The sequence below is a fragment of the Trichosurus vulpecula genome, assembly GCF_011100635.1.
Source record: "Trichosurus vulpecula isolate mTriVul1 chromosome X unlocalized genomic scaffold, mTriVul1.pri SUPER_X_unloc_7, whole genome shotgun sequence".
Taxonomy (NCBI): Eukaryota; Metazoa; Chordata; class Mammalia; order Diprotodontia; family Phalangeridae; genus Trichosurus; species Trichosurus vulpecula.
Window position 1 is genome coordinate 308,834 of NW_023494383.1, and position 13,042 is coordinate 321,875.

Genomic DNA, 13,042 nt, shown 5'->3' on the forward strand with positions numbered 1-13,042 from the left:
CAACTGTTCAGCAAGCCCCTCCCACCACAGGCTTCCATTGGCTGTAGTCCTAGCAACTCCCCCCAGGACCCTGAGAGCCCCGCCCCTGAAGCCCACTCAAATGGGTGGGGAAGACCTTCCCATTCACTGATTGCCTTTACAAATGGAATGGCCAAAACAGAGTACATTCTTCCAGGTGTGACTAGTGCAGAGTAGTAGCTTGTCACTTCTCTTGTTTTGGATATTGTGCCTATATTAATGTAGCTTATGACATTTATACCTGAAACTGCTATAAAAGGTGTGGTATAGGATTTGTGAGACACAAGTGATGCTGTTAAGTCCTGTAGGAATTCAGGCAGTGAGAGAGAGAGATCATTGCAGCTGAGATGGGTAATGCAAATTTTTGGGAGGAAGGCATAGGACTCAGTCTGATATTTGAAGGATGGTTATTCCTCAGATAAATGAACAGAAGAAGAATGTTGTTCTAAAAGGAAATATGCAAAGGAATAGAGGCAAGAATGTGCAAGTTTTTTTGAAACCCTGGCTGGGATTAATTGGGGGAATAATGTGAGATATTCGAAAATGAAGTGAGATAGATTGTAGAGGGTATTGAAATGCCTACTCAAGGAATTTAGACTTGATCTTGTGTGCAGGAAAAAAGTTGATGAGGAGAGTGTGATGGTAAAAAAACATATTTTAGGGAAATTAATCTTCCTACACAGTGTAAAATAATTTTGAATTAGGAAGGCATTAGAAGAATCCAAAAGAGATATGAGAATCTGAACTAGATAATATGAACAGGAATAACCAGTGAAGGAATGGATAAAGGTATCATAAAGAAAGACTTGGTTACTAAACTATATACAAGGGGTCAGGGAAGCAAAGAAGTGTGGAAAATGACTCGAAAGTTTCCAGTTTGTGGTTGGTAGAACAAGATGGCTGTTGACGTGGTAAATTAGGATATGTTGACTTTAGAGCAGCCTGCCTGTGGGTTTTAATTTTCACGAGTGAAAAAATGAAATAATAACTTGCGTGGAATGCGTATTAGACTTTTTAATTCCATCACTAATAAATAATCTCATTGATGTTAATTTTCTTTGGTATTTTTCAGCAGTATTATGGACAGAACATATCGCGCAGAATTTTCAATCCCTCTGTGGGATGCGTTCCATCTGTATGATACAGACTAGTCAGTATGCACCTACCTTTATACTGTCATGTTGTCGCTTTGTTGTTTTGTGTTTGCTTTCGCGCTTCGTGCCTTTGCCTGTCGCATTGATGATGTGCGTTCCCCCACTTTCTATTAGTGTACTCTATTTTTTATTCTGGGTGCGTCCCTCGAATAATTATTTTATTTTAATGCAGCCCGAAGATAACCTAAGGTTAGACAGCCCTGGTTTAGAGTAATAGCAGAACAAACGAGTCAATATTCAGCAGGCAGTTAAAGATTTGGATTAGATCTTGGGAGAGTCAAGTCAATCATACATGCACCTGATTTTCACATATACTTTTCTTTTGCTTTTCTAGGCTTCAACAGTACATGATAATTTAGCCATAAAAATTTACAATGAAATCTTAATAAGTCCATGTGCACCAGAAATTTGCATTTATGTAAAAGCCTTGAATTCTTTAGAACTCAGTGACAGTTCTACAAAAGAACTTACTATGTTATTGGATGAGATTCCTGAGGTACATAAGTAAATTAAATGTCCCTTGTTGCAGCAATGTAAACATATATGTGAAAAATAAAATGTTTATCTTAAGGAATTTATATATGCTGCTCCCTTTTAACCAATAGAATTCTTAACTGAGTACTATAGAATTAGATTTTGCTTTTGAGAAACAATTATTTCTCTGCTAAGGCATTTGGTTAAATTGAATATCATTTGGAAATATGATCACATAATTTGATGTCAATCCAATGTTATTTTTTGAAGGAAGATTAAAAAATTTCAGTTAAGTTGTATTAATGATAATCTTCTGAATTACAGGAAGTAAAAGATAGGACATGTTTGAGAGTCTTAGAGACAATCAAGATACAGTTGAGCAAAGGAAGTAATGAACATGGTGACCAGCACAGGACACTGATAGCGCTACCATGGCCACTAATCAGAATGAGGAAGGTGATAATGAAATAAAAAACTAGAGTAATTTCTGTCCTCTAAAATATGGTTTTGCTTAGGAAGTGAATGGAATATTTTTCTAATCAGCTTATGTAAGTACAGTTAAGAATGTCACAATCATAGAACTGGGAAGAACTTGTCGATGAACTAGTCCAACTGTCTCATTTTATAAAAGAAGGAACTAAGATACAGAGAAGGTGAGTAATGACTTGCCTCAGGTTATATCTATCTGGAATGTACACCCTGGCCTTCATCCTTTCCCCTATTAGACTGAGCTCCTGGAGGACAGGGACTACCTATGTTTTGTCTTTCCTTACATTCTCAGTGCTTAGAATAGTGCCTAGCACACAGCAGGTGCTTAATAAATACTTGTTGACTGATAACAGAATAAATGTAAAGTAAATAAATGCCAGTGGATTCAGTCAAAGAGCCGCCCTTCAGGACCTAGAGGGTCACATGTGGCCTCGAGGCCGCAGGTTCCCCACCTAACCTAACTTCACTTCTTGCTAGCATTCCATCTCCATGCCATTTCCCTGGCTACCCCCGATGCCTAGAATGTGCTTCTTCCTCACCTCTACCTCTCTGGATCCCTAGTTACTTCCATTCTTCAAGCATCACCTTCTGTACATGGCCTTTTCCTGTCTTTCCCGTTCTCTCCCCCCAGATATTATTGCCTTCCCCTTCTTCCCCCAAAAGTTACATTATATTCATTTTTACATAATTTTATGCATGTGTGGCTCCCACAGTTGAATGTAAGTTCCTTGAGGGTAGAGAATGGTTCATTTTTTTTGTTGTTGTATACTATAGGGTAATAGCATGGTGTGTGGCCCATAGCGGACACTTAAGAAATATTAGTTGATTTTGTATGAGATATTGTTGAACAACATTTAGGATTATTTGCTGTTATACTGAAGAGTGTATTTTTATATGTTAGTGAATACTCCATCAATTTTTAGATGCACCGGCAGGGTCTAGAATTTTGAAATCATAGGAATACGAAAACCCCAGTGCTTAGAATTTGATAACTTCTCAGTATCAATTATGGTTTGTATGTCATTTCTAGTTTAACAAAGATGATACTAATACTAAGGCCAAGTAAAGTAAGTATTTTAGAAGAATTTGATTTATCTTTTGCATTTTTTTAACAGGAAAGAATAAAGAAATGATTCCTTTTATAACCAAAAGTAAAGCTACTGTACAGATTGGTTATTCTCACTGTGTATTTTGCAATAAAACATTAGTTGTTTTCAGTTACAGACTATATATATAACAAATATAATGTCATTTAATTTAATATTTATTTTCAAATGTTGCAAAACATTTCATTTCTATTTAGGAATAAGAATTATAAAACATCTCTGAGAAAACTCCATTTTTTCCCCTCAGTCCCATAAGTCAATATCAGTTTTTCTTAGTCCTAAAGTCACATAAGGGTAAAAATACCATTCATGTTATGCTTTGCCTCCTTACCAGAAATAAGTGAAAAATTATACATTGCCAGAAAGTTTGTGGATGTTTCAGCACTTTATTTAATTTTTGAGATTTGTCAGCAAGCAGAATTCTTCATTTTGATTTTAAAAAGAACTCTAATTTGTAGGTGGCCATGAAGTAAGGTTTTGCTTTATTGCATTGAAATAATTTTCTTTCCCTCATGCATAATCTGGCTCCTTACATGCTGGTGAGCTTGTGCCATAAGAACCTCAAAAGCTTTTAAAGAATTGTGAATTCAGAACTTAATTTTTGAAGCAATAATATGTTTAGGTAGCACATGACAATTGCAACTACCTGGAAGTACCTCTTATCATGACACTTAGGCCTACTCAGCTGTTTTCATATAGTGGCAGCTTAAATACTACTAACACTTTTCACTGTGATTTCTGTGGTATCGCATTGCTTGCCTTCACAATGTGTGGGAGAGGGACTGGAGAAAGGGAGAGTATTTGGAACTGAAAATTTTTTAAAAACTCCACTTTTCACAAGGAGATGGATTTGCATGTACCTCAGTGCTGGGGAGAATTCTGAGTACCTGTCTTGTTCCTTCTGACCATTACTGATCCATGCTCATCGACTGTTTAGGTATATCATCTTCTGCTAGATGTCTCATTCTTTTCTACTAACATTAACAGAATCTTGAGATTTGTGAGGGCCCTTGTACTTTAGGGTACTTAGTCCTTCATTCCTTCTCTCTTCCTCAGACATTGTTCTTTCTGTGTGTAGGGCACTGTGCCAGGTGCCTGCAGAAATGAAAGGTTTATGGAGGACAGGATCTTGCTACATAAAATTTGGGGGCTGGGGATAAGATGTAAATATAGCTATAATACAGATATTATTGAGTGCATCCTTAAGGTGCTAAGTAATATGCTATGTGAGGTCTGAGCAGGTGGGGCTTGTTACTGGGACAAAGAGATCCAGGAAGGCTTTATGGAGGAGGCCTTATTTGAGTTTTGTTTTATAGAAATTGGTAGGAATTTAATAGGGGAGGAAGGCTACTCCATGTATAGGGAACAGTATGAACAAAAAACAAGAGTCTGGAAAGCAAAGGGCATGCTCAAAGTGAGAAAGCCCAGTTTAGCAGGAGGGAGGGACATCATATTGAGCATGAAATGTAGGGTCTCAGTGGTACACAGTACTAGTAAGGCGTAGTTTACTGTTAATAAACTATTCTTGATTTTTCTTAAAGGATGGAGAAAAGCCACAGTTACTTCAAGATCTGTGTACAGAAGACATCAGAATGCTGAGACTCATTCTGGGCTTATTTAGGTAGTTTGGGGGACTTATTCTTATTGCTGGTGTTAAAAGCGTCGGCAGGCAAATCTTTCCTTTGGTATGGTGAGGGAAGGACAATGAAGTGAGAACTAGCTTAAGGTTAAAATGATTTTACTAATTTTGGAAAAGTGAATAGAAGTAAATGGGAGAAAGAGAATGACTAAGAATATATTCAGTGTACGAGAGGAAGAATTGGGAGCTTGGTGGCCCTTGTGGTTTGTGTCTGGTGTGGATATTAAAAAAGGGCCAATGAATCTATGAATGATAGGAGGGTTGCCCTGAATTATCTGGAAAATTGCCTCAAAGTTCAACTTCACTTACACATTTAGACATCTACAAAATACACATCCATAAAAAGAATGGAATCATGGACACAAATATACTGCAAAACATAGTCATTTTGTCAATTGGGTTTTGTTAATTTTTTTCTTGATGTAAGAGAAGCTTCCTTGGTAAAGTGGGGTATATTGGGAAATCATTCTGATATTTTAAACGTCAAAAAATAAAAGTAAAATTTATTAATTGACAGGGCAACCAGAATATATGCCATCTTGGAGTGGGGGGGAGGGTAGAAATGGGGAGAAAATTTATAATTCAAACTCTTGTGAAAATCAATGCTGAAAACTAAATATGTTAAATAAATAAATTTTAAAAATAAATAAATAATTAAAAAATTATTAATTGAAAACTACAAATAAAAATAAAATATTTGATTTTTCCTTGAATGATATTTACATAAAAAAGAGTCATATTCATGATTTCATCTTAGAAGAACAATTTAAAAAATATGTAAAAGTCACAATTTTGGTGAAGAAAATTTAATCAAATGATTTAGGAAATCAAAGAAGCAATTTATTCTTCACCTTTCAAAATGCGAAATGAACTGATGTTTTTTTGTTTTATATTCGGAAAGGAACTTCCTGAGAAGTCTAATTGTCCAGGGCACCTGTGATGATTTTGCCTGAGACTATGGCTGTAACCAAAACAAAACAAAGTAAGATTTTAAACTCGCTCACTGTCATTTTTAAAAAAAATGTCTTATATGCCATGTAGTCCAGCATATATCTGAGTAGGAATCTTTCTCCAACATCCCTGACAAGCAATCACCCAACCTCTTTCTGAAGATCTCTAGTGTTAGGTGTCTGCACATCTGCTGCTGTTCAGACTCATCCCATTACAATTCAGCATAATTCTACGAAGATGGAGGTGGTTTCCTCAAACACAGTTGTTCATTGTTCTGACCTTGGAAACTAAACAGAACATCTCTCTTCCCCATGATATCCCTTCAAAACCTGCCCCTCCCCCCAAATTCTTCTTTTCTCATTGCTGAGGTCTTTCTGTTTCTTCATCTGGCTGTCATATGATGGTTCTGGGTAACTTCAGTATCCTGATTGCCCTCCTCGTCAGGCCTCCAGATCCTTTCTAAAATGTCCTACCCATAAGTAAATACATTATTCCATACTGGTCTGATGAGAAGAGAATAGAGTGGTAGTATTAGCGCCCTCCAGTTAAAGAGATGTAATTAACGTAGCCAAAAACCACTTAACAGAAAGATAATAACCTAAAGGACAGATAGAAAATTTTGTTACTCTTGTTGTTTCTCTGTCATTTGCTTGTAGTGATTGAGACATTGGAAATTCTCTATAATTTATCAAGGTTAATCTATATGACTGGGTTGGCTATTGGAAAATCTTGACTAGACCTCATGAAAGATAACATCCACAGAGCCCAACACATTTTGACTTTGTTTTTCTCACAGAAAAAAATCTTAGAAAAGCACTACTCAATGCTTGGGCCATTGTTCAAATGGCATTTATGTGTTAAGCAAGGTAGCAGTCATGGGATACACATTGTTACTCTGAAAGAGTCACACTTAAAATGGGGGATTTATTCTCTAGTTGCAATTTGTTGTCATTTCTTCCAGAGTTATTTTCCCTGGAGATGTAAAAGGATGTTGTTTCAGCAACTGCAATTTTATTCTTCATAATTAATAACAGGATTGCTGCATTTTCTCATATTTTGATGGGGTAAGATAGTCTGACAATAGGAAGAGTTTATGAAATGTGTTATTTTTTAAAATATCTTATTAGGGAAACTGACTTGCCTCCAAGGCAGTTCAGTTTCCTACACCATAGCCAGACAAAGTTATGTTGACAAAGAAACAGGAATAGGAAGCCTACACTTAGAAATAAAAACAAGAAACCAGTTGAAAATTCAAAGAGAATTTAAAACCATTCTGTAACCTAATTTGTTTTTGAAAGAGAATACTGATCAGGGCAAGCATGAGACTCAGATTTTTTTTCCCTTTGATATCTCTTTGGACGCTACCAGGACTTTGATAGTCTTTGTTGCTTGGTATTAGAACCTATGCTGTTGCCTTTTATTGTGTATGAATATGATTTATTTTGAACTTAATCATTTGCATAACCTTAAAAATGAATTTCCTGTAGGATTCTCCTTAACTTAAATATGGTAAAGAATCTACCAAATTTTGTTTTAATATGAAGGAATAATGAAATAAGAATATTTCATGGTTATATGTGATAATCCTATTTTAAAATACTTAGAAAATTGACTGTAACATTACTTTCAACTTTAGCAGTCATAGTCAGAAAATATAAGAAACAACAGGAAAGGGAAAGGGTACTACTCAAGACAAAGATTTGTTATTAAATTAAATCATAGAGAATTAAGTGGGGGATTTCCAGAAAATAGGAAATGTAATGTTTCACTTTCTTGATCAATTGTTGCCATACTAGAGGTAATCATCTCTAGTTGTTGAGTGATTTCAAGCTAAGTCTCTAGAATTCCTTTGTTCACTCCCACAAAAAGAAAAAAGAAGAGAGAGTGTAGGAGAGAAAGAGAAGATATGAGAAAGATAACATAAGCTGGGAATGTCTCTACAATGTAATTGATCTCTGTAATGAGCTGAAAGCAATAAATTTCTCTCCCCCTCCCATTTGTAACTACTTCATTCAACTTTTGTGGCCAGCTGACAGATGGCAAAGATTTCAAGTCACCCCAGGAGCAAACAAAAGTCCACAGAAATCATAAAGGGGGCTGACAGATGATTCACCCTCCCCTCTGTAATGGCCTTGGCATCTCACTGTATGTCAAATAACATGACCCCAGTGGAAGTTGTGATGACGTTGGTCCTAATAAGAGATATGCCCTACTGGGCCGATCTGTTTAGGGAACTGGCATTCTGCCCAAGGCACTCAACTCCAAGGAGTTTGGGTAGCTTTGCAAAATTTGTGCCTGGCCACCTAGAGTTTCTTATGCTCACCAGTGGCATATAAATACCCTACACTGTAACACAAGGCATCACTCTTTACTTAAAGAAAAAGAAATAATGCCTTCTAATGGCCATGTTTCACTGATCATTCAAGGTTCCATGGAAATGACTATCAAGTTGCCAAGCAACAGCAGGAATGTTCCTTTGTTCACATACCTGTACATCATGCAGCTTTGTTAAATGGCAACTGACAAAATTTAAAGCCTCAAGGCTTGGACCAGTATTTGAGAAAATGCATTATCAATAACTACAATACTTTCTTTAATTTGGCTGCAAATTCATCATAATGAGGTAATAGTCATAAGCCTTTCTTCCGAGTTACTTTTAGAGGACAACTTTTTCACACACTCACACACACACACACACACACACACACACACACACACACACCTTCTATTACTATAGGACTTCATAGTTTACAAAACATGCCCCTGGTAATAACTCTGGGATGTAGGTATTGCTGGTATTATCCTTTCCCCCTTTCCCCCAATTCACAGATGGGAAAAATGAGGACCAGAGGAGTTGCTTCACCCATGGTTAAAGGGTTAGTCATTAGTAGAGCTGAGACCCAAACATACATCTCCTGACTCTAAGATCATTGCTCTTTTCTCTAAAAAGTGCTGGCTTCCCTGAATAAAAAAGACAGATTTTGAATTCAGTTCCCCATTTTCTTTTGCCTGTTTCCTCTTAATGTAGGCAAAACCTCCCCTCAATAATTGTTGTTTCTTCCCTCCGTAGAATTTTGCAGAATTACAAAATCTCAGTATTGAAAGAAACCTCATAAATCATCTACTCCAACTTAAATAAGAATCCATTCTCCAATACCCCTGTCATGATTATACGTATGTAGCCTATATCAAATTGCATGCCATCTTGGGGATGGGGGAAGGGAGGGAGGGAGGAAAAAATGGAACTCAAAATCTTATAAAAGTGAACGTTGAAAACTAAAAAATTTTTTAATTAAAATTAAAAAAAAAAGAATCAGCACCAGGTGCTTTGCCACACAAAAGATCAATGGCATTAAAAACTTCTTCTTCAGTTGGAAATTTGGCTAGAGAGGGATTGACTTCATCCCGAGGTATATATGGTCAACGGCTTCAGTATTAGTTGGTAATAGTCTGTAGAGAATGCTATGGAAGTATATAGCCCATCTTTCCAGGATCATGTTATCACTAATCAATATGGTTCCATCAGCCCTGAGTAGTTGCAGTGCACCATGGGTCTTTGGCCTATAAATAGCTTAACTATGAAACACTTTTCACACAAATAAAGTCAGATCTAAATAAATGGAAAAACATCAGTTGCTCATGGTTAGGCCTACCTAATATAATATAAATGACAATTTTACCTAAATTAATTTACTTATTCAGTGCCATACCAATCCAACTACCAAAAATTATTTTACAGAGCTGGATAAAATAATGACAAAAATTCATCTGGACAAGCAAGAGGTCCAGAATATTTAGGGAATTAATGAAAAGAAATGCTAGGGAAGGTGGCCTGGCCATACCACATATTAAATTGTACTGTAAAGCAGCAGTCACCAAAACTACTTGGTATTGGCTAAGAAAGAGTAGTCAATGACTACAGCAATCTACTCTTTGATAAACCCAAAGAATCCAGCTTCTGGGCTAAGAATTCACTATTTCATAAAAACTGCTGGGAAAATTGGAAAATGGTAGGGCAGAAATCGGGCATAGACCCATATCTTACACCGTATACCAAAATAAAGTCAAAATGGGTTTATGATTTAGGAATAAAGGCTGATACTATAAGCAATTTGGGAGAGCAAGGAATAGTTTACCTGTCATATTTATGGGAAATGGAAGAATTCATCACCCAACAAGAGATAAAGAGCATTACAAAATGCAAAATGGATAATTTTGATTATGTTAAATTGAAAAAATTTGTATAAACAAAGCCAATGCAACAAAGAATAGAAGGGAAGCTGCAAATTGGGAGAAAATCTTTACAACTAGTGTCTCTGATAAAGGTCTCATCTCTAAAATATACAGGGAACTGAGCCAAGTGTATAGGAATAAAAGGCATTCCCCAGTTGAGAAATGGTTAAAGGATATGAACAGGCAGTTTTCAGAGGAAGAAATTAAAGCTATCTATAGGCGTATGAAAAAATGCTCTAAATCACTATTGATCAGAGAAATGCAAATCAGAACAACTCTTAGGTACCACATCTCTCCTGTCAGATTGGCCAAAATGACAAAACAGGAAAATGATAAATGCTGGAGAGGATGTGGGGAAATTGGAACATTGTTGCATTGCTGGTGGAGTTGTGAGCTGATCCAGCCATTTTGGAGAGCAGTATGGAACTATGCCCAAAGGGCTATAGAAATGTTCATACCCTTTGACCCAGCAATACCACTTCTATGGTTGTATCCCAAAGAAATCACACAAGAGGGAAAGGGACCCATATGTACAAGAATATTTATAGCGGCTCTCTTTGTGGTAGCCAAGAATTGGAAATCAAAGGGATGCCCATCAATTGGGGAATGGCTGAAAAAGCTGTGGTATATGAAGGTAATGGAATACTATTGTGTTATAAGAAATGGGGAAGATACAAACTGCATAATAACCTAGAAAAACCTCCATGATATAATGCTCAGTGAGCGGAGCAGAACCAGGAGAACATTGTACATAACCACAGACATTGATTCTGTGATGACTAACCTTGATAGATAACTCACTATTTGACAAAAATTGCTGGGAAAACTGAAAAACAGTTTGGCCGAAATTAGGTGAAGACCAGCGTCCTGCAAAATGTTGTTGTTTGTCCTTTTTTTTTGAAGAGGACCATGACATCAGGGAGGTGATGCTGTTGTTGATGTTTAGGGGTCCTGCGACCCCAAAATAGGGACACAGCCATCCTACCCCAATGTATCCAACTCAAGCCTTCTTTAAGCCAAAGAAAAACAAGGTCTATTAAAAGTCCGCCATATTGGCCAGACCCTTAAGGAACCTGAACACTCCTAACGCTGACGCAAGTGGGCCAGATTGAATCCCAGCACCTCCATGAGGACTGAGAGGGATCTTATACACAGAAAGGATGTGGGAGGGATCGAGGGCTGGCCAGTAGGCTGGGGGGACTGGAGGTCGGAACCAAGAGAATGGGGTCTGATGTAAGATCCAGGGAGCCTTGCCGGCTCAAATGATCGTTGGCTGACAGCCCCGGTGGCCAATAGGTGCTCGGCTGCTGGGGATGGGGGGGGGCACGCGATTGCATCCCTGACGATCTGTCACGCCTTTGGTTCTCCCCCCTGCCCCCCCCCCCCCCCCCCCCCCGCAGCGGCAGCGTACACGCAGCTGCTCTTCTCCTGGCAGCTTCTCCAGAGGCAGCAGGTGGCGGGGCGGAGGAGCGGCGGGTGAGGGGGGGCGGAGGAGCGGGGGGCGGAGGAGAGGCGGGTGGGGGCAGCTTCTCCAGAGGCAGCAGGTGGGGGGGGGGCGGAGGGGCGGCGGGCGAACGGGGCCGGAGGAGCGGTGGGTGGGGTCGGCTTCTCCAGAGCCAGCAGCTGGCTGGGGGCGGAGGAGCGGCGGGTGAGGGGGGGGCGGAGGAGCGGGGGGCGGAGGAGAGGCGGGTGGGGGCAGCTTCTCAAGAGGCAGCAGGAGGGGGGCGGGGCGGAGCGGCCGTGGTGGGGAGCCAGAGGACAGGCAGGTGCGGGGGCAGAGGCCCCATCCTCTTGGGCCCTGCCTGGTACCATCCCCCGCCTCGAGGCACCTCCCCCTCCTCTGCCTGCACGGCCTCCTCACTGCCTGACTGCCTGACTATGCCCGAGAGGAGCTGGGAAATTGAGGCAGGCCCTAGCATCCTCAGTTTCCCAGCCTGTCAAACGAGGCATCCTTTTGATCCTGAGTGGAGGATCTCGGCCCAGCCTCTCCCCCAGTGCGGCTGCGCCCATTTCACAGGCCAGAAGCTGAGGGCAGGGAGGGGCGGCTGCAGCTGCTGATGCTGAAGCCCCCAGAAGGAGACCCCCCCCCCCATCGAATGGAATGAATGAATGAATGAATGACCTCTTCCCCTGGGGCCCATTTTGATTTGCATTTCTCCAATCAATAGTGAGCTGGAGTGTTTTTTCATATAGCTATAGATAGCTTTGCTTGTTTCATCTGAAAACTGATCATATGTTTTGATCACTTAGTTGGAGAATGGCTCTTATTTTCATAAATTGGACTTAGTTCTCTATATGTTTGAGAAATGAAGCCTTTATCAGAAAAACTTGCTTCATTTTTTTTTCACAGTTACTACTACTCCTATCCCCTGTGTTTATTCTATTCTCTCTCCATTCACCCTGTCCCTCTTTAAAAGTGTTTTGCTTCTGACTACCCCCTCCCTCAATATGCCCTCCCTTCTATCACCCCCCCATCCCCTTCCCTTCTTATTTTCCTGTAGGATAAGATAGATTTCTACACCCAATTGAGTGTGTATGTTATTCCCTCTTTGAGCCAGTTTTGATGAGAGTAAAGTTCATTCACGGCCCCCCTCTTCTCCTCTACTGTAAAAGCTTTTTTTTGCCTCATTTATGTGAGATAATTTACCCCATTCAACATCTCCCTTTCTTTCTCCTAGTATATTCCTCTTTCACACCGTAATTTTAGTTTTTTAGACATCATCCCTGCATATCTGTCACATCTCTACCCTTTGTCTATATATACGCCTTCTAACTACCCTAGTAATTAGAAAGGTCTTATGAGTTACAAATATCTCCCCATGTAGGAATGTAAACAGTTTAACCTTATTAAGTCCTTTACCATTTTCATTTCCTGTTTACCTTTTTATGCTTTTCTAGATCCTTGTCTTTGAAAGTCAAATTTTCTATTCAGCTCTGGCCTTTTCATTAAAAAATGCTTGAAAGTCCTCTATCTCATT

The 13,042-nt window shown here is 39.1% G+C and overlaps 1 protein-coding gene across 1 annotated transcript in view; it reads left to right on the forward strand.

Moving 5' to 3' along the window:
• Positions 1 to 12,122, forward strand: part of LOC118833260 (condensin complex subunit 3-like) — an 82,883-nt gene extending 70,761 nt beyond the window's left edge. Inside the window, 4 exon segments of the mRNA XM_036740617.1 lie at positions 1,507 to 1,668; positions 1,971 to 2,102; positions 4,783 to 4,862; positions 11,465 to 12,122. Of these exon segments, the coding sequence (XP_036596512.1) occupies positions 1,507 to 1,668; positions 1,971 to 2,102; positions 4,783 to 4,862; positions 11,465 to 12,122 (1,032 nt within the window).
• Positions 12,123 to 13,042: the final 920 nt, after the last annotated feature.